This window comes from Capricornis sumatraensis, chromosome 14 (assembly GCF_032405125.1).
Source record: "Capricornis sumatraensis isolate serow.1 chromosome 14, serow.2, whole genome shotgun sequence".
Lineage (NCBI taxonomy): Eukaryota > Metazoa > Chordata > Mammalia > Artiodactyla > Bovidae > Capricornis > Capricornis sumatraensis.
The window spans coordinates 46,185,840-46,211,327 of NC_091082.1; the positions used below are offsets into that span (position 1 = coordinate 46,185,840).

Below are 25,488 nucleotides of genomic sequence, written 5' to 3' on the forward strand. Positions count from 1 at the left end.
ATGCCCTAATGTGAACTGCATTCCTTTTTGCTCACCAGGTCTTTATCAGCACCAGACATGGTTCCTGGGTCATGAGTCGTATCTCTAAAGATGGCTATGCCTGGGACTTGGTGTACCACACCCGGTTTAAAACCATGCTCCGAAATGCCGTGCCACGAAGAGTTGTAAAATGGATGATGGAAAAAGGGATGAATCAATGGTTCAACCATGAAAATTATGGCCTTGTCCCTCAAAACAAGTAGAGTTATTTTGCTTTTTTATGGTATACTCATTGATAATCAGGGTTGTCAGAAGGGTTTCTCTTTGAAAAGAGCCAGATCTCTAACATGGTAGTTCAAACCACAACCTAACAGTAAGGGTATCATATAGCTCCCAGATTTTGAATCCCAGATTCATTCTGTATGTCTTTTAAAAAGTTAATATTTGAGAAGATGAAGTATAAATATTATGAGTTGCTCCAGAGAGTAGAACTAGGATTGGGGAAGGACTTCCTAATACCCAGAGCTATCCAACATTGGAAAAGGCTGTTTTAAGAGATTGTGACCTTCCTTTCAGAAGGTGGGGTGGGAAAACTGATCCAAATTCTACAGGAGCCTGTTATCAAATAAAGAAAAATAAACATCCATATTGTTTGCTTGTGTTCATAAGATCAGTGATGTATAACTTGGAGATTAACAGGCAATAAATATGTTCTCAAAAGCTACCCATGGGAAGAACTCTTATGGTGTAGAGTTAGCAAAGTATAACAGGCTCCTTCCCCCCTCCCCTGCCAAAAAAAAAAGAACAGGTGAGCTTTGCAGTCTTTCAACAAATGCAATGTGGCTGCTGTATTCTCAGATCTGATATATATGCCATGCAGCTGTTTTTTTTTTAAGTGGTTCTCAGATCTAAAAAAGAAAAGAAAATTCTAGACATATAACCAGACTTTGCCCCACTATTCATGCTATCATGCTATCCATGGATATTTGAGATATCCCCAAACTTAATTCTATGCAGTAATTTTCACACTATCCTCTTAATTAGTTTCAAAACTGATGGGAATTTAACAAATTTTTTCTTCCTTACTTATGATCAGATAGAGATTAAATGAAGCAGCAAGATAATTAAAGGTAGATAACATAAAGCAACAGTGGAAATATCAGCAGGATAATGACAACTGGAGAACTCAGGAATTGATCACAGGCGTTGGCATTTTGTCTAAACCCTTAGGATGTCTTTTTTTGCAATGTGTTCTGCCCACATCATCTACATGCATGTTTTCCTTATTTGTTGAAGGAAGAGATATGTGACATGTGAATAAAGTCTCATGTGACATGAGAATAAAGTCTGAGAGTAAAGCTTGTGGTAGGCCAAGTTAGAAAGTCAAGTTAGAAAGTTTTACAATTTTCTCAGATCCAACCCCATAAAATATTAACAGAGTTCAAAACTCCTCACTAAATACTCCCTTCTGAGTGTTTTCTTCTGCGTGTTTCAGATACCTTGTTAAAGAGCCCGTCATAAATGATGATCTTCCAAGTCGTATACTCTATGGAGCCATCAAGGTGAAATCAAGAGTGAAAGAGCTCACAGAAACATCTGCCATCTTTGAAGATGGAACAGTGGAAGAGAACATTGACATCATTGTCTTTGCAACAGGATATACTGTCTCTTTTCCCTTCCTTGAAGATCTTGTTAAAGTAGAGAATAATATGGTCTCACTGTACAAATTCATGTTCCCTCCTCAACTGGAGAAGTCAACTCTTGCATGCATTGGTCTCATCCAGCCCCTAGGTTCCATTTTCCCAACTGTTGAACTTCAAGCTCGTTGGGTAACCAGAGTTTTCAAAGGTAAGTGAGTGAGTTAGCAGGCAGGTGAGTGGCTGAGGGTTTCATACTTGGTGGACTTTGCTCAAAAACAAGTTTAGAAAAAGAGGTTGCCAAAAAAAAGCTTTCCAACCTTGGCTGCTCTCACAAAACTGGCATCCTAAAAAATTAGCAGAGAATTCAAAAAATAACCAATACTGGGATACAAGAATAAATATCCATAATCATTCCTTTAAAATATTAGAAAATTCAGGGAATTTCAGTTGGCATAGTGTTAAGTACATATTACTTTTTGTTGGACTAATGAGAGAACAGTGAAGAAGGAAGACATCTATGACTCCAAGTTTTACCTATAAAATATTTATAAATTCCTTGGGATATGTGCAAATCAAGAGACCTAGGGCCTACTCCATACTTAACTTCAAATTAACTCTTAATATCTAAGCACCTCAACCTCACAGATTCCTACAAAGCTATAAAATTATTGAAATATTTCTCTCTGAGCATTGTGTAGCACTTTGCACTTCTCAGAAGACTGTTACTATATCCCTGATCCCAGGGTTCAATTCAGCTAAACAAAAATTTATTGAATATTCAGCCCTGTGCTGGAACTTGGTGGCATAAAGACAAATTTAAACGGGTCATTTCAAGATAGTAAGACAAATGCTTTGTCAGAGGAATGCATGGAGTGTTTGGAAAGAAGAGAAACGGTGTTGAGCAACAGCAGAGTGGGGCTAAGGAATGGCATGTGGTCAAGGAAGACTCCTAGATAGCTGGGTTTCCCAGGTGCAGAAAAAGGAACCCTTAAGTGAGAGCACAGAGGTGTGATATAGATGGAGAGTTACATGCTATCTGATATTCCTAGAACATGGGGTGTGAGGCAGAGAGGAGTGAAAGATTCTTCTTAGAGAGCAAGGGACCAAAACAGAGGAAGCTTTTAAGGCACACTAACAAGCTTCAGAGAAGGCAATGGCACCCCACTCCAGTATTCTTGCCTGGAATATCCCATGGGCGGAGGAGCCTGGTAGGCTGCAGTCCATGGGGTTGCGAAGAGTCGGACACGACTGAGCAACTTCACTTTCACTTTTCCCTTTCATGCATTGGAGAAGGAAATGGCAACCCACTCCAGTGTTCTGGCCTGGAGAATCCCAGGGACGGGGGAGCCTGGTGGGCTGCCGTCTAGGGGGTCACACAGAGTCAGACGACTGAAGCGACTTACCAGCAGCAGCAGCAGCAACAAGCTTGAATATAAAATATAGATCAGCTCTTTCCTAATTTCTTGTTGTTTAGTCTCTAAGTCATGTTCAACTCTTTTGCAACTCTATAGACTGTACCCTGCCAGGCTCCTATGTCCATGGGATTTCCCAGGCAAGAATACTGGAGTGGGTTGCCATTTCCTTCTCCAAAGGATCTTCCCAATCCAGGAATCGAACCTGAGTCTCCTGCATTGCGGGCAAATTCTTTGCTGCTGAGCAACCTGAACCCCCTTCCCAAATTTAGCTGGTAGACCCAAAACCATCCAGTGGACCCTTAGGAATCCTAATTAAGTTTGACCTGAAGACCTAGAGTCTCCACTTAAGAAAGCTTTTCTGCCAGAGGACCCAGTGAAAGTTTCTAAGCAAAGACCAGCCATTATCAGATTTACATTTTTGGTAGATTATTTCAGCATTAGTGTGAAAGATAGATTTGAAAGTTGAAAGTGACCAGAGACCAGTGAGAAGGCTATGTAATGGTCTATACTAAAACATGATACCCCCTCAGCCAGGCAAAGGGACAGGTGGAGGAGAGAAATAGTTAAGAATAAAACGAGCAGGACATAATGATTGGCTCCAAGAAGAAAAATTAGAGGGAAAGAGCAGAATCACAGGTGACTTGCAGATCTCAGGTAGTGGAAACTGGATTGAGAGTGGGGCTGTGATGAGGGGAGGCGTGTGGAAGGGTATGCAAGCCTGAGCAGGAGGACTTCAGTGATAAGCTCAATTTTGGCCTCACTGAATCTGAGATGTCTGATGACTAGCCATATCCAGGGAGTGTTAGTTCTTCATTCATGTCCGACTCTTTGCAACCCCATGGACTGTAGCCCACCAGGTTCCTCTGTCCATGGAATTCTCCAGGCAAGAATCTGGAGTGGGGAGCCATTTCCTTCTCCAAGGGATCTTCCTGACCCATGGATCAAACCTGGGTCTCCCACACCGAAGGCAGATTCTTTACTGTCTGACCCCCCCAGGGAGCCAAAAAAAGTGAAAGTGTTAGTTGCTCAGTCATGTCCGATTCTATGCAACCCCATGGACTGTAGCCTGCCTGAGAAACTGACCATTTTTCAGCATGTCTGAAGCTCCAGGGACACTTGTAACACAGATGGACTCCCAAGCACACAATGATAACTCACATCAATCTTTCTCCACCCCTACTTTCCTACCCTAGCTTGTGCCACTCTCTCCCTCACCTGGTTTACTTCACAGCCTCTTAACTGGTCTTTCTGCCTTTAAACTCACCTCCCTGGACCCATTTTCCAAAATTCAATACCTAGGAGAATCTTTCCAAAAGGCAAACCTGATCAGGTCACTTCCCACAGCTTCCCACCACCTTCAGAATGGAGCTTAAGCCACCTGGCACAGCTCCTTGACTTCTTAGGCTCACTTTCCCTCTCCAGCTTCCTCTCTTAACTGCCACCACCCCACCTCAGAGTCCATAATGTAGTTTGGTGAATCCTGGACAACATCACACAGAACTCAATGTGAGTGGCACATGCTGGAGTTCAACAGCACAACCTCCCTGATTGGTTTAACATGGGTCAGTGGCCGAAAGTTACATGTAAGAATCAATTACTAGATAAAGCAATGATACTGATTCAAACCAACTGCTCAACCAACCTTTTATTTTCTAGGCTTATGCACCTTGCCCTCAGAGAGAACTATGATGGAAGACATTATCAAGAGGAATAAAAAAAGAATTGACATGTAAGGATTTTTTTTTAATTTTTTACATAGAACAGTATTGAACTGCTCACAAGAATCACCTAGCTGCTTCTTAAAAATGCAGATTCCTGGGACATAACCCAGACCAACTTAATCAAAATCTGGATGAGACTGGAAATTCGTATTTTTGTGTTCTTCCAAGGTGATTCTTATATATGCTAGTTTAAGATCCAACTTCTTAAAAATAGTCATTTCACCAAACGAGAACATTTTTCCTTGACGTATTTTCATTTGTTTTGTATGATGCCTGTGTTAGATTCTATATCTTCTCACACTCTGTGGCAAAGAGGAAATGGGATGGGGCACTGGTGGTGACAGTAGCCTGAGTATCTCTGGAAAGTTAGCTGGGGGAATTCCCATCAAAGCAAATTAGAAAGGAGTTGGTATGGAATGAAAGTCAAGGATTTATACTTTGTGACACAGTAGAATCCCTAAGTGATCTTAAGGATCCATTAAGAATCCATTCCATAAGGAATCCACAAAATGCCATAGGTGATTAAGTACATTGGAAGGTTTACTCGGGGGCCTTATATCACATGTAGGGATTATCTTACTTTCAAGTTCTAAATTATCTATTATATTCCAACCAGAGTGCCAGATACTTTAATAATTTAACAAGAAAATATTAAGCATCTCTTCAAGTTCTAAATTATCTATTATATGCCAACCAGAGTGCCAGATACTTTAATAATTTAACAAGAAAATATTAAGCATCTCTTCTGTGCAAGACATCGAGCTACACTTTCATCTGTAATCTGGTGAATCTTTGCAACAATCCTGACTAGTTTTACTTGCCAGAAGATTTATAGCTGCTTGCTGAATACCAAATAATAATAATGGTTATAAACCCCATCACGTTCCTAGAACTTCCACAAATGCATGCTTATTTATTTTATATCCTACTCTCAATCTGGAATGTGGGTCTCCTGATGAAATAAACTAACACTTGCCACCAGAGTCATCCAAAACTCATTTATTCATTCATTCCTCTCTCCATTCTTTCAGCAGCTATTGAATACCTAATGTTCTTATATAACTTAGAATATTTTGTGACTCTGTCCTTTTTTCTCCATTAAGGTTTGGAGAGAGCAATAGCCAGATACTGCAGACCAATTACATCGAATACTTGGACGAGCTCGCTGTAGAGATAGGTGTGAAGCCAAACATCCTTTCTCTCTTGCTAAAAGATCCTAAACTGGCTGTGAAACTCTATTTTGGGCCATGCAACTCCTATCAGTATCGCCTGGTTGGGCCTGGGCAGTGGAATGGAGCCAGGAATGCCATCTTCACCCAGAAACGAAGGATACTGAAGCCTTTAAAGACACGGGCTATCAAAACCTCATCAACTTTCCCAGTTTCCTTCCTATTGAAAATCCTGGGGCTTCTTGCTGTGGTGGTGGCCTTTTTTTCCCAACTTCAGTGATTTTAATCTATCAGCATAATGCTTTAAGTTTTAATGGCAGTCAGTACCTCTTAAAGAAAAAAAAAAGAAAAAATATTAAATCTAAAGTCTACATTTTAGAGTTGGAAAGAACACAGAGAGAGAAAGAGTTAGAAGAATTAAGTATAAAATGTATAAAACCAAAATTGTGTCATGAAATTTCTTTGCCATCCATCCTTCCCTCAAGCTCACCAGACTCTCCAAAAAAAAAAAAAAAATCAATATAGTAACACTGGCTGAATAGTGCTGCCAAGCCTGAATAAAGGAGAGCCATATGGAAAAATAGTAGAATTACACAGAATGAAAAGCACCCATGGTTTAAATTATTGGAAAATTTAAATTGTGGGTAAATATTTAAATTTCTGCATGTTGTTCTTGATAGTCCTCTTAGCCAAACTTTATTTGGTCACAAAGTTCTCAAATGTTAAGTCAGGCTCCATTTGCTTCATGGAGAATCACTCAAAAATACTGGAGGAAAAAAAAGAATGAGAAGATAGACTTAGAAAACAGGAACATTCGGACAGGTTTTTAGGGCCTCACATTAAAAGCTGAGCAAATAGCCACTTTTCTTATATTTGTCTTATATTTTTGAAGGGCTTCCCTGGTGGCTCAGGCAGTAAAGAATTTGCCTGCAATGCAGGAGACCTGGGTTTGATCCCTGGGTAGGAAGATCTGAAGGGAATGGCTACCCACCCCAGTATTCTTGCCTGGAGAATTCCATGGACAGAGGAGCCTGGCAGGCTACAGTCCATGGAGTCACAAAGAACTGGACACAAGTGAGCGACTAACACTTTCACTTCACTATATTCTGATAGAGACACTGCTGTAAAATTAAAAATAAGCATACTATAATAGATGGATAGATGTATTTATAATATTACTATACATATAATATGTATTTTCCATATATGTATTGAGAGACTACTTATCATATACCAATGTGCACATGGTGTGTATTATTTCATTTAATTCTCATGACAATTGTGTGAGATGGGTGCAGCTCTTGTACCCATTTTACAGGCTATGAAACTGAAACTCAAGTTAGGTAACATGCCCAGGGCCATCCATCTTGTGATGGAGCTGGAACTGGAACTCAGGTTTGCCTGACTCCAGAACTGAATATCATAACCTTGCCTCATAATACTTATTTACAAAAACCTCTACTATTAACAAAAATACTTACAAGTTCTATTTATAATCACATATGTATTACTTCTATAGGTCCTTTACATAGAAAACAATACTCTTCTCACAAATAAGATCTGATTAATTTTATTTATAATATTTGGGTTATATTTTAGCTAGGTCTAAAATTTGTTTGAAGGAATTTATAACAAAATAAATGCTTATATAATAACATTAAAGATAATCATTTACATTTTCAAAAAACAAGTGTTAAGGGAAAAAAAGTATATTTCCCAAGTAGATGAAAAGTATTGTAATGATTGGACCTTGTATTTAGCTCTGACCAACAAATAACCAAGGCAAAAAGCAAAACAGTATGTAATCTTTGTCACCTGATAAAAGCAAGCATACCAGCTTGTTAGGAGAAACAGACATTTGCTTAGAACTGAACTTTAAAAATGTCACAAGCAATTCAATGTCAATAGATATTGAGCAACATAATAGATAAACATCTGGTTATAAAACATTGATCACAGCTGTTATTTCTACAAATTGTACTTTGGGAGATTAAACCATGCCACAAGCCCAGAACAAGACCTTCAAAGATAGCGGAAAGGTCAGAGATTCAGGATTTAGACAAATTTCTCCTTTTATTCCTCCAAAGCCTTTGGGGTCATCACTCTTCACTTGGCCTAGATTTCTCAAGTGCCCAGAACAAGGTGATGGCAATCCTGTCAGTGGAACCTCTTTAAAGGCTATTGAAATGATACCAGCCTTTAAATACAGGTGTTTGGTTTTTTTTTTTCATTGCTCCTACAAGCAGATTCCTTTGAAAAAGTGTATATGGTATATATACTTAGTTATCAATTAAAAACCAATTACCTTGCTAATTATTAAAAATCATTTACAAGTCATTATATTAGTAATAATAATAGAATGGGATTTATCAAGGCTTTATAACAAGAGTAGGCAAACTACTGCCTGTAGGTCAAAACCAGCCCACTACTTGTATCTGTAAATGAAGTTTCACTGGAACACAGCCATTCCTTTTCACTGATTGTGGCTGCTTTGAAGCTGTAATGACAGCGTTGAGTAGTTGCTAACAAACACAGTATGGCTCACAAAGCTTAAAATATTTACAGAAAGTTTGTAAAGACAGAAAGCTTGCCAGTCCCTGCTTTGTAATGTGCAAAGCTTTGCCCTAATTGTTTTTTCATAACTCACTCATCATTACCACTACCCATTGAAATGACTATGGTTATTATTCTATTTCTAGAGTAGAAGATTGAGAATCAATTGTCAGGTTGATGCTGAATCAGTGGGGTGGTGGGGGGGTGCGGTGGAATAATGCCATTAGGACAAAATTGTTATTCAATTTACATTCTTGAAAATGTTTAGAAAGAAGATGATCACTTGAAATCATTCCAAGTATTCTGATATATTTTTTAAACATAAATAGTTCACATCCAGAGCCTGAGATTAAGGAAGACTCATTCAAGTCTGTTCCTTTGCCTCCATACATCCTCAAACATGAAAGTATCCTAGATAAAGAAACCATCTAGGATAGTTTGTTTCAAACTATGATCCACAGAGACATTTTCTGCATCAGAATATCTCAGAGAGTTTTTAGAAGTGCAGATTCCTGAATAAAATGTAACTATAATTCAGACCTGCTGGATTAGAATCTCCACTGCAATCTACAGTCTTGATAAATTCTCTGGAGGATTCTTGTGCACATTAAATCTTGGAAATATTGGTTTGAGGCTTCTCAAAAAAACACTGCTTTCAGAGATTAGTCCATGAATTTTTCCACTCCTAAGGCCCAAATTCCTCCTTAGATTCAGTCTTACAATTTCTTGCTGTACAATGTTTCTTCTCCTGAGAAGGATGTTAGCTAGCTACCATCTTCTTGCAAAATCTCTTCCTGTGATGGTTCCCTTTTACTAACTTCTGATTTTAACTATTCTTCTCCAGATGATTGGTCCTTGAATTTCCACTCTCAAAGCCAAATGTGTCATATTTGCAGAAAAATAAAGATATTTTAAAAATAAAACAATTGGACCATCATATGTAACAACATTCCAAGTAATAAAGATTTTCAAAGCTTAATTGAATTATAATCCAGCAGTCACATTATAATGAGGATGGCAAAAGAAGATTCTTCTTCATAACTGGTCTTTCATCCTGGAAGGATTGCTGCTGGCCTGCAACACCTTTTACAGAACTTTTGGCTATTTCCCAAGAGGGAGAATATGTTTACACACAACATATCTCACTTTCTGGTCCAGTCTGCCTTATGACCAGATCATGGATCAATGAGGTTAAAACAAAAGCTCCTGAGATTGTTGTTGTTCAGTTGCCAAGTCATGTCCAACTCTTCAAGACCCCATGGACTGCAGCATGCCAGGCTTCCCTTTCCCTCACCATCTCCCAAAGTTTGCCCAAGTTCATGTCCACTGCATCGTTGATGCCTTCCAGCCATCTCATCCTCCATTGCCCACTTCTCCTTCTGCCTTCAATCTTTCCCAGCATCAGGGTCTTTTCCAGTGGGTCAGCTGTTCACATCAGGTGGCCAGAGTATTGGAGTTCAGCTTCAGCATCAGTCCTTCCAACGAATACTCAGGGTTGATTTCCTTTAAGACTGATTTTAAGATTCTAATCTCTAATCCTGAGATTAGATTCTACTTAATTCAGGTTGGGTGCTAGAATGAGATTAAATATGCAAGGGGTTTATTAAGGAAAATGACTGCATGAGAGGAAAGAGAGAGAGCTGTGCAAGAAAAGGCTGAAAGAGTCACTGAACAGCAATGCAAGTCTGACCCTGAATGAAGGAGAGAGGGAAGATGGGTGGATAGAAACATCATAGACTGTTGTGCAGTTTAAAGAAGAATTGGCGGAGCCACTGGGGACACTTCAAGCCATCAGAGAAGCCCTGACTCTCCTGTGAATGAAATGCTTCAGTCTCTGTGCTGTCATCACTGACTGAAAGCAGCTCAGGGGAAAGTGACCTGAACATGAGTGCAGCAGTGCATCTCAAGCACAGTAGCTAACGCCCTTGGTTAATCACACTCCCTATTGTGAAATATCTATAAAACGCATCCTCATGGTTACCATGGTTTCATAATATTATTTTTATATTCTTTACTTGGTGGAATCAGCGTTTTTAGATTAATTTACCTAGTTAGTCATCAGTTTCTTCCACAACCAGTTCTGAGATATCAGTGTCCCTTCCCCTTGCCCCAAAACTTCCAGTCCCTGAAAGCCCAGACTCAAAGGTATTTGTGAGAGTACCAACAAGGAGATGCTATGGAGTTCTCCTTTCCTGCTGACACCTTACTCCTTTCCTCAGAAACCTTCAGTGGCTCTCCATCATTTATTATTCAAAATTCTCCACACCAGCTGTCACTTCCCTTCCCAGCATTCCTCCCACTGTGATGCCTTCACACCTCCCTTCACACCTTGCCTCACTTGCTGCCCTTCTTCCTACAGTGCCAGGTCAAATGCTTTCCCCAGTCCCTCCAGCCAAAATATATCTCCTCCCCCTCTGTGTTCCCAAACCACTTTGTTTCAATCTTGCAATAGTGTTTACACTCCTGCCTTCTATTAGGTTACTTCTGTAGCTCCTAAAGGAGTCACCTCAGTTTTCTGAGACTGAGTTTTCTCCACTGTGCAGAGAAAAGGGGTCAGATGATCACTAATTCCCAGTAAGTATAATATTCTATGGTTTTATCATAATTCGTTAACTGTCAATTTTTTAATAATGGTTAAATAGAATGCCTTTTGTAGTTCACTAGCACTAACAGCATGGCACCCCACTCCAGCACTCTTGCCTGGAGAATCCCATGGATGGAGGAGCCTGGTGGGCTGCAGTCCATGGGGTCACTAAGAGTCAGACACGACAGAGTGACTTCATTTCCACTTTTTACTTTCATGCATTGGAGAAGGAAATGGCAACCCACTCCAGTATTCTTACCTGGAGAATCCCAGGGACAGAGGAGCCTGTTGGGCTGCCATCTATGGGGTCACACAGAGTTGAACACGACTGAAGTGACTTAGCAGCAGCAGCAGCAGCAAAGGTAACAATTTTGTGCCAAGAAGCTACCAAACCCAACTTCCAGAAAACACACAGAAAAGGCTGCTTTGGCACTCCTCAGGGTAAAGCAGTAATACGAATCATATTTTGGAACCAAAGGATCATTGCAAGTCACTGGGTCATTTTAAGGATGGAAGAGACTAAAGAGAATGCTCTCAGATATGAAAACAGAGATTCAAAGAACTCAGGTCACCATCCGGGGCCACATGAATAGTCATGTCTCCTGAATACCAGCTGGTATTGCTTCCTCTATCAGTTCAAATAAACTGCAATAAAGACTGGCTGCTGTATCTTGTGGGTGAGAAGTATACACCTAAAACTTGTGTTTTCACACCCAGATATCCATCTATATCTGTCACATATTCTGGGAGAGGAATTTTAATTATAACTATTAAACAGAGCTTTAATTGTTAGACATTCCTATTCTTTGGGCTACTAGCCAGTAGAAAGTAATTGATTCTATAGGATCATTAATTTCTCTTATTGTGGAACTACTTCAAGTTTAGCAACCTAAAGAAACTGGAGAAAATAATAAAAAGTCATATACTGATCATTTATTATGTTCTAAATATTATGAAGAATTCAATTTAATTTCATCATATTTAATCCTCATAACCTATTTTATATACCTGGAAATTGAGACATAGTGGCAAAAAGGCTTTTCCAAGTTATGTGGGTTATAAGCAAGCCCATCTGGGTTTTACTGCCAGAACTGTCTGACTCTGCAGCCTGTGCTAATGATGATTTGAAGGATGATGAATCAACAAAAAAGTCATTTATTATTTCTTCATTTTCCATTGTCCATCTTATATCCAAGGTAAAATATCATGTTAATCAATTTCATCCCCTCTCTACACACCAAGAATGGGGCTGATCCACAAAAGAACTAAGAAGTTGATGTAATGCAAGTTGTCAAAGAAGGTTCAAAAATAGTTTTAATATATTTGTGTGTCTAATAAAATAACATAAAATTGTATGAATATCTACAGTCATAAGTATGTTAACTTAGGTATTAAGGTATCTAAATAAGAATGGAGACAACATTTATTTGAAAAAAAAAATTCTTACAAGTGCCTGGGGGCAAAAGAGACTTGAGTTTGGAACAAAATGAAATTCTTCAGAAGAGAGAAAGGTTCAGGCTTTTTAAAAGAGGATGGAAGGAAAGAATATAAGAACAAAAAGAAAGAAAAGAACCAGCAGGATAGCAGAATGTTGGGTAGGAGCCCATGCAACCTCTCCTTGTGATTCTTCAGCTAGTCAGTAGAGCTATTAAATACACACACACACACACATACACACACACACACACATACACACACACACACACACACACACACAAATACTGAGTGGAGCTAGACATTTTGTGGAATAGAGGAGGAGCTAAGCCCTGCACTTACATTGGTTTGGGACAAAAAAGTAATAGCACAGAGTCTAATGCAGACATAGAAAGGACCATGCTATAGCTGGGAATACCATGATGAGCAAGAAAAGCCAGATGCACACTTTAAAGAGTTAGATAATTGCGTTCTGTAGTACTTACAAAGCACTCGACAATTATTATCTAACCTAATCCTTACCACGGCCTCAGGTGTTAGGCAAAACAAGGATGACTGTTCTACTCTGCACAGATTACTAACGAACCCTGATTTCTCACCAGTGTTCTTTCTGCTTCACCCCTCGCTGCTATTCTAAATACAGTAAGTCCACTAGGTACAAATGAGTTCCATTACCAGAGTGCGCTGGTAAGTTCAATTTGTTTGTAAGTCCAACCAAGTTAGCTTAGGAACCCACCAACACAACTGGCTATATAGTACCATACCATAATAGGTTTATTATACTTTTCACACAAATAATACATTTAAAAAACACAAAAAATAATAAAAAATTTAATCTTATGATACAGTACCTTGAAAAGCACAGTAGAACCACTTATATCACCACTGCTTTATGCTTGCTTCCAGATATCCTGAGCTTGAAGTAAAGATACTGTACTCTGTACTTTGCACAGTAAAGTACACAAAACCACAACCACTTGTAGAAGATGCACACATGACAATGTACACCAGACACGTGAACTACCTTACATAATTGGACACACAAATGCACATTTGTGTCTTTGAAAGTTCACAAATTGAAGGTTCCCACATATGTCACCATGTAAACATTTCCCATTAATTACAAACTTCTTCAGTTCAGTTCAGTCGCTCAGTCGTGTCCGACTCTTTGCGACCCCATGAATCGCAGCACACCAGGCCTCCCAGTCCATCACCAACTCCCGGAGTTCACTCAGACTCACGTCCATCAAGTCAATGATGCCATCCAGCTGTCTCATCCTCTGTCGCCCCCTTCTCCTCCTGCCCCTAATCCCTCCCAGCATCAGAGTCTTTTCCAATGAGTCAACTCTTTGCATGAGGTGGCCAAAGTACTGGAGTTTCAGCTTTAGCATCATTCCTTCCAAAGAAATCCCAGGGCTGATCTCCTTCAGAATGGACTGGTTGGATCTCCTTGCAGTCCAAGGGACTCTCAAGAGTCTTCTCCAACACCACAGTTCAAAAGCATCAATTCTTCGGTGCTCATCCTTCTTCACAGTCCAACTCTCACATTCATACAAACTTCTTAGGCAGTTACAAAATATAATAGCACCTTAAGTGTTATAACAGTTTCTAACTCACTGTTGCAAACTTTCCCACAAAATTTTCATCAAGCTACAAAGACATCTAAGGGAACTTAAAGTGGCTGCTATTTGCTCTCATCCTTAGATGGCAGAGGTGTGAATCACTGATTCACCACTGTTGAAGAGAAAAGACCCATTTCAAGCAAAATAATTGGCCTTAAGTAGGCATGGTACTATTTCCACCTCCCCTTTCAATGCTACTGTTCTGTAGGTGTATTCTCACAAAAAGAAAAACAACCTCAACGTGAAAGGCACTTAGGGAATTAACTCCACTTAAGAACACGTGTATATATATATATATATATATATATATATATATATATACACACACACACACACAATGGCACAGGGAGCTTCTTGATGCTTTTGGTGTGGGGGAGTTGAAGTGTAAGGAGTTGTGACTGTTTTAACTTTTTAGAGGGAGAAAGAACAGAATTGCAATGGGTAGGTCCAGTTTACAACTGGGACTAAAACTGAGTGAATTCTATGCTCTCTTTTAACTTTGAAATTCTGTGGCTTTAAATATGAACAGAACAGGGGAAGAAAGGAAGGGAAGGGAGACTTCAGAAGATTACTTAAAAATGCAATGAAGGAGCAAACAAACATCCCTCTAGTGCATCAGTCATTACAAGCAAGGTGTGATGCATTAACAACAAATCCTTAAATCTCAAAACTTTGAAATAAGACAAAGACTGTTTCTCTTTCATGCTATATATCCATTGGGAGTTAAGCTCTGCTCATCATAGTTACTCAAAGCATCCAGGTTAATGGAACAGCCATGTTGAAAGTTTCTCCTTACCACACTGAAGGAAATGAAAGTTCTATGGGATCTCATACCAGCAATTAAATCCTCTGAGCCCAGAAAAGACACTTGATACTTTGGTTCACAGTTCACTGACCAGAACTAGTCACATGTTCCCAACCAACCACTAAGGGACCAAGAAGTTCAATCCTACCATATACCTAAAGGGCAGAAATTCCAAGTTACTTCCTAAAGACCATCATCATCCACCAGTTCAGTTTCTTAGGGTCTAGGTTTGTTTCAAAAGGGGGCCCGGATAGATTTCACCATCCCAAGGCCACAAGTACAACTAATTGCCAATAAACCCTAAAATTAGAAGGAAGGAAAAAAAGGAAGGCGCTGTTGAAGGCCAGTCTTTTCATTTTTAATTACTTAAGTTTCTTGATAATTATGGAAACTGAGGTGCTATGATCAATGGCTAGGTTTATACACAACCAACACTATAAAATTTGTGTTTCCACTCATGTTAGCAGCTTGCCTGGTAAGGCCTTGGGACCTCCTTGGTGGGCACCAAGGGTGCATGTACAATCAAGGTAAGCACCTAAGCACTGGGGTTTGGGACATTAATCGTGGCCCTGGCTCTCAAGGTATCCATGACTCACAATTTTTAAAAACACTTGAACTAACAGTTGTCTTGAAGTCTTAATTTCAGGGTAAAAATTAAACTTTGAAATCATCCAAATACTATCATCTTCATAGCTACAGGTAGGCAGCTGGGCTCAACAAAGCCAACAATGCTATTTCGGTGCCAAGTCTTCAATAAGCCAGAAACAAGGCAAAGGGTAAGTGTTGTGAGTCAGCAACAGACCCAATGATACAGAAGGCCCTCTGAATATAGGGCTAAAGGGTGTAGTGAAACTACATTGAAAATCAAGGGGAAAAAAAAAAAAAAAGATTTGTCTTTCCAGAACCTTCTCCATGCTTCAGTCTTACCAATCAGTCTTGGAGTGTAGTCTTTGTACCTGTGAAAGTCACTTCAATATTGTAAATCAAAAATCAAGATACCTTATCTGGTCTAGCAGTAGCATCATCATCATCACCATCACAGCCATCCGCAACATGTGTACTGTGTACAAGACTCTATACAGATGTCTCATCCAGTCCCCACCACAACTATGTGAAGCAAGTATTATTATGCTTATCTTAAACTGAGGAAATTAAAGGTTTAAAAAGTTAAATAATTTTCCCAAGGTTACTCTAATAGTGCCTGGTGAAACTTCACCTAAACCCAGGACTTCTGATGCCAAAGACTGTGCTCTTTCCATACATTTGTTATATTTCCCAAGTGCTTTGGCAATCATCTGCAGTCAAGTCCTTAAAGATGGGAAGCTGGGATGGACATAAACATACTACTACATACAAAACAGATAACTAATGGGGACTTACTGTATAACAAAGGGAACTCTACTCAATACTCTGTACTGCCCTATATGGAAAAAGAATCTAAAAAAGAGTGAATATATGTAAATGTAAAACTGATTCCCTTTGCTGTACACCTGAAACTGACACAACATTGTATATCAACTGTACTCCAATAGAAATTAATTTTAAAAAATAATAAAAATATATAAATAAATTAACACAGAAAAAACTGAATACTAATATGGGTGAAGCATGACTTGGAAACAATAAGCATTTTCTCTAAATGAGAAATGGATCAAAATGTTTAAAAGTGACTCTTCAGTGTAGCAGCTGTTGCCATAATTGCCTTATTTTATTTATTCCCTCCTCTTTTAAGAGTGAAATCTAGGAACAATGAATATGCTGCTGTTACTCCCTAAAATAATTTCTCTTTTGCAGGAAAAGAGTGAGTCTAAAGTACATATCACCAGTATTTATCTTAGCATTTCACTGTTGCAATTAATCAAGTTAAAATATAAATAATGGCTAAACTTAGATTGCAAATTCTGCATAACATTCCTTATCCTAGACAGGGTTCATCCGGTGTACCCGGGATGCCTAGGACAATACTGGCTCTGGATCACTCAGTTTCATTTCTGCAAACTCTTAACTGCGGCCAGGACTTGGCATCAGGAATTTCAAGTACATGAAGTAAACAACCAGATATAACCTCTGATTCTTTGCTTTAGGGAGGTGGGGCCCAGAGTTTTCCTGTTTTGTTATTGTGCTTCAGGACAGAGTCCCCTCAGCAGAATGCCACTCCCTTAATCTGTGGAGAGCTATAAAGTCACTCCCCATCCCAAAGGACAAAGAGGGGTATGTGCTTGAGTTCTTGTAACGGGACAGTAAAGTCAGATAGTACCAAGTCTTCTGTGTACACTGGTAAGTACATTGCTGGGTAGACTACTAAGTGGTTAATCAAGGGGAAAACATGTATTCCTAATGCAAAGGGAAATCAGTACTTTTTCTTAACAGCTTCCATTAATAGCTTCTAACTTGGTGTCAGACAATGCTTTGGGGGTTTGTCTACCAAATATTGGCATGAGCTTGGAGATAGAGGCAATGACCCCTCCCTTTTGAATCTGACCAATTTATCTTGCATGTTGTCTTTTTTTCACTCAGTTAAATTCACAGGAGTATTAATTTTAAGAGTTTCAAAACTCTCTTGTAGATATCCGGTTGAATGCCATCTGATTTACAGATGGAGGGACTGTCTGTCCTTTGTTATTTGCTAGTTTCCCCTCTAGCCGAGGGAATATCTGTGGCCTTGTAACTGGTATGGTGAATTTAGTACCTGGCAGAACTTTTCTTATCAAGTGGTTGTGTTTCGGAAGAGGCTGGAGGAGGGGGAAACAGCTGCTGGAGGTTAGAAATCCCAGAGCAGGGCCAGGGCCATCCTCTGGGATTTCTAACCTCCAGCAGCTGTTCCCCCCTCCTCCAGCCTCTTCCAAAACAACCACCTGATAAGAAATGTGTGTATATGTCCATGTGTGAGAGAGGGGACGAGAGACACAACATAGGACAGAGAGACAGAAAGAGAGAAAGGGGAAGGTGCGGGTGCGTAATGTACAAATGAAGGGCTGGTTACAAGCCTGTCTGGCTTCCCTGGAGGCTCAGAGGTAAAGAATCTGCCTGCCAGTGCAGGAGAGTTTGATCCCTGGGTTGGGAAGATACCCTGGAGAAGGCAATGGCAACCCTCTCCAGTATTCTTGCCTGGGAAATCCCATGGACAGAGGAGACTGGCGGGCTACAGTCTATGGGGTCGCAAAAGAGTCACAACTTAGTGACTAAACATGACTTAGCGACTAAACAAGAAGCCTGTCAGCACCAGTGAAGATGGCTTCCTTTGAAATACATAGATGAGTCACACCAGAAACCTTTAACACTGGTTAACTGCTGGACTAGGTATAGGATAGCTTGCATTTCTTGACACCAGTAGATAAGGTCTCCTGATCAATTAAAATATATTCAGAAGGAAAGACTATAACCCAAAGATTCCCAAACCTTCTAGGTTCAAGGGGCTCTTTAGTGTGCAAGTAATTTTGTCACAGGGCCCCCAAGCTATAGCTCCTCTTATTAAATAGTCACATCCAGACAACTTATGTATTTCTATTCTTTGTATTTGTAGTTTTATTCTGTTCTCTATTTATACTTGTTCTTTTTCAATCAACCTTGTAGTTGTTTGAAATAATAATACACAAACTTAAAGGAAAGTGGTATTTTTATTTTATATTTGAATAATCGCAGTTACTTAATAATGAGGTGCACACAGCACTGCTCAACTCTTGGAATCAGATCAAATATTCATTTTCTGTTCTACCTCAACTGTTCACTTTTTAACATTGCAACAGTCAGAAACCTAGCTTTGCAAAGATGTTACATCATGGAATAGAATACATCCCTATCTGATATAAAAATTGTGAACTACCTCCAGCTAATACTTTGGTATTCAACAGACATGGAGTATTACTACACTTTCCTCAAATTTTTGAAATAACTCAGTACCTCTGCACACAATTCTGGGAATGACAGCCCTAGCCTCATGTTCTAACCCCCTATATCATCCTAATAAACCAACAGAGGCACTCAGTCTCGCACACGCACACAGCAACACGCCAACCAAGTGTATATATGTCAATCGCAACCAGCTTCATTTTAGAAGGAAACTGAGACCCAGAAACAAATCACTTGTATAACATCACACTGCTGGCAATTAGTCAACACTAAACTTCCAGCTCAGGTCTGACTCCCAAGTACCTACTTTCCCATAAAAAATCCACAGGGATGTTTACTTCTCCAAAAAAGTTGGCTGGTACATTATATTTTTGCATCTTACTTCTTTTGAAGTAGAGGCAGTGATGTAAAATGCTTAGGAAAATACCAGTGGTTTGCTTGTAACCCCCATGGTTAAAAATCGGTAACTTTGATGTAACCGACAGTAATTTCTCAACTCATTTAGCAATTTTGTGTTGCTTAAGTTATTTTGTTTGATGTTTTTTATAAACTCACTTTCATCCAGTGGACACTTCACCAATTTGGTCATACTTTTTATTTTCATTACTTCTTTCATATTTAGTCAGCTTTGATGAGGCTTTCTTCATTGAAATAATAATGATGATGGTGATGATACACTGCTTTTAAAATCTCCAGCAAAGGAATGGCCAAATTTTTATTGTATATTCACATTAGAAGCAATAGTATTTTTAATATTCATTTTGTGTTAGCGTGTGAAATAACGCTAATCAGTGGCATTAGAGTACTTTTCACCTTAACAAAATTTCCTACTCTGTTATCAGTCACTTTGTCTAACCTACAGCAGTCAGTGACTAGAAATGATTTTTAGTTAAAAGAAATAATGAAGGCAGGCAATACTTTTTCTAAAAAGCACTTATTAATTTTTTCAATCACTTTGGTTTCATAGAAGTATCAATACTTGAAAGAATGATTGGAAGCATTAATTTTCATCAGCATGCGAATGAGGTATTCACCTTGAGGGCCTATGTGCTCGTGTATGCTCATGTTCGTTTTTCCAGACATGAGAACAATTCATGTGAGAATATGGAAACACATCAAGTAGATCTGAAATGAAAACGGAAAGAAATAAAAAGAAAAGTCCTGAAGGGTGATTTGGAGCCTATTTTTTCTCCTTTTATCTTTTTCTCTCTTTCCTTCTCTTATCACCAATTCTTTTATTTCCCTACTCATTTCCTTCACTTGCTAGAACACAACCTTTAGCTATATATTTCTAGTTGCCCCAATACTCTCTTATTCCAAATAAATAAACCCAAAATTGTCAAGGCAGATATCTACAAAAATATCAGATTCAAGAAAATGCTCCTGAATATGTAAAAATAACATAGCAACTTCTGTTCTGAGATAAGAATGTCCCAAGTACTGTGCTAAAGTGTTTTACACATCTGTTGATTCATTCCTACAACAGGTTCAACTTATAGCTACAATTTTTTATTTATTTTTATTGGAATATAATTGCTTTACAATGTTGTGTTAGTCTCTGCTGTACAGTGAAATGAATCAGTTATATGTATACATATATCACTTCCCTCTAGGGCCTCCCTCCCTGCTCTCCCTGACATCCCATCCATCTAGGTCACCACAAAGCACCAAACCGTGTGCCCTGTGCTATACAGCAAGTTTTCACTAGTTATCTATTTTCCATATATCTAGTGTATTTTAACATATCTAGTGTACTCTTGTGACTTCACTTTCAGTTTTCACTTTCATGCATTGGAGAAGGAAATGGCAACCTACTCCAGTATTCTTGCCTAGAGAATCCCAGGGACGGGGGAGCCTGGTGGGCTGCCGTCTATGGGGTCGCACAGAGTCGGACACGACTGAAGCGACTTAGCAGCAGCAGCAGCAGTGTATATATGTTCTTGCCAGAACAGAGGAGCCTAGCAGGCTACAGTCCATGGAGTCACAAAGAGTCAGAAAAAAATCGCACACGCACACAGCAACACACCAACCAAGTGTATATATGTCAATCGCAACCAGCTTCATTTTAGAAGGAAACTGAGACACAGAAACAAATTACTTGTATAATATCACACTGCTGGCAATTAGCCAACACTAAACTCCCAGCTCAGGTCTGCCTCCCAAGTACCCTGCTTTCCCATAAGAAATCCACAGGGATGTTTACTCCTCCAAAACGGCTGGCTGCATCTGGCCCACACTGAGTAGCAGTGATGACCTGGGGAGGGAATGTCTATGGATTGTACATTTGATAGAAAGTCATTTTGAGGACAGACTGTCTGACCCAGGATATTAGCTCCCAGAAGATATTTACTCAACTATTTTTTAATTAAAAAGATATAAGGTGATGAATTAATTCATTGTACCTGTCAGGAAATCAACCCATTGCCAAATATTTATGCAACTACTAGTCCAGGACAAGCACGCAGCTAGATGCTATGAGAAAATAAGAGACTAGTCAAAGAAAATGGCCTTCTGTGAAGAAACATATAGGCTTATGCAGAAAGAAGACTAAACACATACAATCCAGTAAATCAACACAGTAATATAGTCCTCTCATGTGGGAAACATGCTGTTTCTAACAGGAGTCAAAAAAATAGCCCTTCTTAGAGTCCAGCCTCCATAGAGTCAAGTGGTCATGATGCCTCTATGGCCAATCTCTGGCCCTTACTCTCACTGCTGCCTCTCTCTGGAGGGCACTTCCTCCACTCCTCTGCCCACTGGAGTTCTTTTCATCATTCAAATCCTGGAGCAACAGTACACTTCTGTGTTGCTTTCCTACTTACCCAAAGTCACTATTACCACCTCTTTCATCATGCTCTTATTGCAAAGCACACGTGAAACATATCTCTGTGTTAGTACTTGACACAGAATGTGGTATTTATTTTCAAATCTTACTTTCCCACTGAATGACAGCTAAAGAAGGCATCATGCCTTATTGATTTTTTTGTACCCCTGAATACCTTGCCTAGGGCTTAGCAGCGTAGAAGCCCCTTGTTGAGTGTTTGAAGGGTAATCAGAAGATGAATCATAGAATCTGGCTTGATAAGACCCTCTAGGGCCTTAGATTCCACCCTCCACATTACCTTCTAATTTCCTACTTATGAAATCTCCCCCAAAAACCATCATACAGACTCTGAATGAACAAAATAAATATCAGAGCTTCAAATGCTGGAAAGTGCTTATAGTGACCTAAAATTTGCCTCCCTATAACATCTTCAAATGCATAATTGGCCATAATTCTAAGCTGTCCATGATGATTCTTCTAATGTTTAAAGGCAAATACTTAAAGTACTGTGTCAGGCCCTTGGAATAAGAGTCAGTACAGATACTCTCTTTTATAAAGTGAGCTCAAGGCCATTCCATTAGCAGCTAGAGCATGACTTCCCCCAAAGGGAATCTACTAACTTTCCCCAGTAAATCAAATCCAGCTGAAGCAAATTGGCTCTATAACACTTTCATATGATACCTAAACAAATGGGCCTTTTCATTTCATTCAAGAAATATTTGTGGGGACTTCCTTGGCAGTCCAGTGGTTAAGACTGCACTTCCACTGCATGGGGGCAAGGATTCGATCCCTGGTTGCAGAATGAAGACCCCACATGCACACAGAGTAGCCAAAAAAATAAAAATTTAGAAAACATATATATATATATAAAGAGAAATATTTGGGGGTACTAAGCATCAAATGCACTCATCTCACACACTAGTAAAGTAATGCTCAAAATTCTCCAAGCCAGGCTTCAGCAATACATGAATCATGAACTTCCAGATGTTCAAACTTGTTTTAGAAAAGGCAGAGGAACCAGAGATCAAATTGCCAACATCCGCTGGATCATCAAAAAAGCAAGAGAGTTCCAGAAAAACATCTATTTCTGCTTTATTGACTATGCCAAAGCCTTTGACTGTGTGGATCCAACAAGCTGTGGAAAATTCTGAAAGAGATGGAAATACCAGATCACCTGACCTGCCTCTTGAGAAACCTATATGCAGGTCAGGAAGCAACAGTTAGAACTGGACATGGAACAACAGATTGGTTCCAAATAGGAAAAGGAGTACATCAAGGCTGTATATTGTCACCCTGCTTATTTAACTTATATGCAGAGTACATCATGAGAAAAGCTGGGCTGGAAGAAGCAGAAGCTGGAATCAAGATTGCCAGGAGAAATATCAGTAACCTCAGACATGCAGATAACACCACCCTTATGGCAGAAAGTGAAGAAGAACTAAAGAGCCTCTTGATGAAAGTGAAAGAGGAGAGTAAAAAAGTTGGCTTAAAGCTCAACATTCAGAAAACTAAGATCATGGCATCTGGTCCCATCACTTCATGGGAAATAGATGGGGAAACAGTGGAAACAGTGTCAGCCTTTATTTTGGGGGGCTCCAAAATCACTGCAGTTGGTGATTGCAGCCATGAAATTAAAAGACGCTTACTCCTTGGACGGAAAGTTATGACCAACCTAGATAGCATATTAAAAACCAGAGACATTACTTTGCCAACAAAGGTCCATCTAGTCAAGGCTATGGTTTTTCCAGTAGTCATGTATGGATGAGAGAGCTGGACTGTGAAGAAAGCTGAGCACCAAAGAATTGAGGCTTTTAAACTGTGGTGTTGGAGAAGACGCTTGAAAGTCCCTTGGACTGCAAGGAGATCCAACCAGTCCATCCTAAAGGAGATCAGTCCTGGGTGTTCATTGGAAGGACTGATGCTGAAGCTGAAACTCCAGTACTTTGGCCACCTCATGTGAAGAGTTGTCTCATTGGAAAAGACCCTGATGCTGGGAGGGATTGGGGGCAGGAGGAGAAGGGGATGACAGAGGATGAGATGGCTGGATGGCATCACCAACTCAATGGACATGGGTTTGAGTAAGCTCCAGGAGTTGGTGATGGACAGGGAGGCCTGGCGTGCTACAATTTTTGGGGTTGCAAAGAGTCGGACACAACTGAGCGACTGAACTGAACTGAACTGAAGCATCAATTACTATGTTCCAAGCGCAGAGTTGGGGTTACAGCAGAGTACGAATCAGATGAAGTCTCTGAACTTGAACTACTCTGTGTCTCAATCCTGAAAAACAAAAATGTATATTCAGTTTTGTGGAACAACCTCATCTGTGAGACAAGGAAATGCAAATGTTCAGGAAGATAGTATCTTTGAGGTAATTTTGCATCTACTCTTTGATCCATCCGGTTTAAAATTTACTAACTTGGGGAGAGAAAAATGTCCCCAAAATATTGGGGGGAACAACAGCTCAAATCACATGATAAAGAGTTGAGCTTGTGTGTATTGACCAAAATGCTATAGGAATTTAAAGAACAGAGGCTCAGTGATGGGAAAGGCAAAGAGGAAGCTGATTTAGGGAAATGTTTTTATACTTACAATAGCTTCTATTTATTGAGCATTTTCTTTTTTTTATGGCAAATCTCTACTGTAGATTTTATTTATTTTTTTATTGTATTTTTTTTTACTTTATTTTGCTTTACAATACTGTATTGGTTTTGCCATACATTGACATGAATCAGCCACAGGTGTACATGAGTTCCCAATCCTGAACCCCCTCCCTCCTCCCACCCCACACCATCCCTCTGGATCATCCCTGTGCACCAGCCCCAAGCATCCTGTATCCTGTATCGAACATAGACTGATGATTCATTTCTTACCTGATAGTATACATGTTTCGATGCCATTCTCCCAAATCATCCCACCCTCTCCCTCTCCCACAGAGTCTAAAAGTCCATTCTATATATCTGTGTCTCTTCTGCTGTCTCACATACAGGGTTATCATTACCATCTTTCTAAATTCCATATATATGTGTTAGTATACTGTATTGGTGTTTTTCTTTCTGGCTTACTTCACTCTGTATAATCGGCTTCAGTTTCATCCACCTCATTAGAACTGATTCAAATGTATTCTTTTTAATGGCTGAGTAATACTCCATTGTGTATATGTACCACAGCTTTCTTATCCATTCGTCTGCTGATGGACATCTAGGTTGCTTCCATATCCTGGCTATTATAAACAGTGCTGTGATGAACACTGGGGTACACGTGTTTCTTTCAATTCTGGTTTCCTCGGTGTGTATGCCCAGCAGTGGGATTGCTGGGTCATAAGGCAGTTCTATTTGCAATTTTTTAAGGAATCTCCATACTCTTCTCCATAGTGGCTGTACTAGTTTGCATTCCCACCAACAGTGTAAGAGGGTTCCCTTTTCTCCACACCCTCTCCAGCATTTATTGCTTGCAGATTTTTGGATCGCAGACATTCTGACTGGTGTGAAGTGGTACCTCATTGTGGTTTTGATTTGCATTTCTCTGATAATGAGTGATGTTGAGCATCTTTTCATGTGTTTGTTAGCCATCCGTATGTCTTCTTTGGAGAAATGTCTATTTAGTTCTTTGGCCCATTTTTTGATTGGGTCATTTATTTTTCTGGAATTGAGCTGCAGGAGTTGCTTGTAAATTTTTGAGATTAGTTGTTTGTCAGTTGCTTCATTTGCTATTATTTTCTCCCATTCAGAAGGCTGTCTTTTCACCTTGCTTCTATTTTCCTTTGTTGTGCAGAAGCTTTTAATTTTAATTAGATCCCATTTGTTTATTTTTGCTTTTATTTCCAGTATTCTGAGAGGTGGATCATAGAGGATCCTGCTGTGATTTATGTCGGAGAGTGTTTTGCCTATGTTCTC

The 25,488-nt window shown here is 39.5% G+C and overlaps 2 protein-coding genes across 4 annotated transcripts in view; both read left to right on the top strand.

The window, feature by feature from the left end:
- The window catches only part of FMO2 (flavin containing dimethylaniline monoxygenase 2), a 43,807-nt gene extending 34,428 nt beyond the window's left edge, over positions 1–9,379 (top strand). Inside the window, exons 6-9 of one of the 3 annotated variants that reach the window (XM_068986512.1) lie at positions 39–238; positions 1,475–1,827; positions 4,691–4,763; positions 5,859–9,378. In XM_068986512.1, coding sequence (XP_068842613.1) covers positions 39–238; positions 1,475–1,827; positions 4,691–4,763; positions 5,859–6,204 — 972 coding nt within the window. In that variant the 3' untranslated portion in view covers positions 6,205–9,378. Of the gene's footprint in view, positions 1–38; positions 239–1,474; positions 1,828–4,690; positions 4,768–5,858 lie in introns of those variants that run through there. The other 2 variants (XM_068986514.1, XM_068986513.1) reach the window with 2 other exon arrangements.
- A 7,709-nt stretch (positions 9,380–17,088) lies between these two features.
- Positions 17,089–25,488, top strand: part of FMO1 (flavin containing dimethylaniline monoxygenase 1) — a 38,915-nt gene continuing 30,515 nt past the window's right edge. Inside the window, exon 1 of the mRNA XM_068985596.1 lies at positions 17,089–17,199. The gene's annotated coding sequence lies outside the window, so the exon portion shown is untranslated. The remainder of the gene's footprint in view (positions 17,200–25,488) is intronic.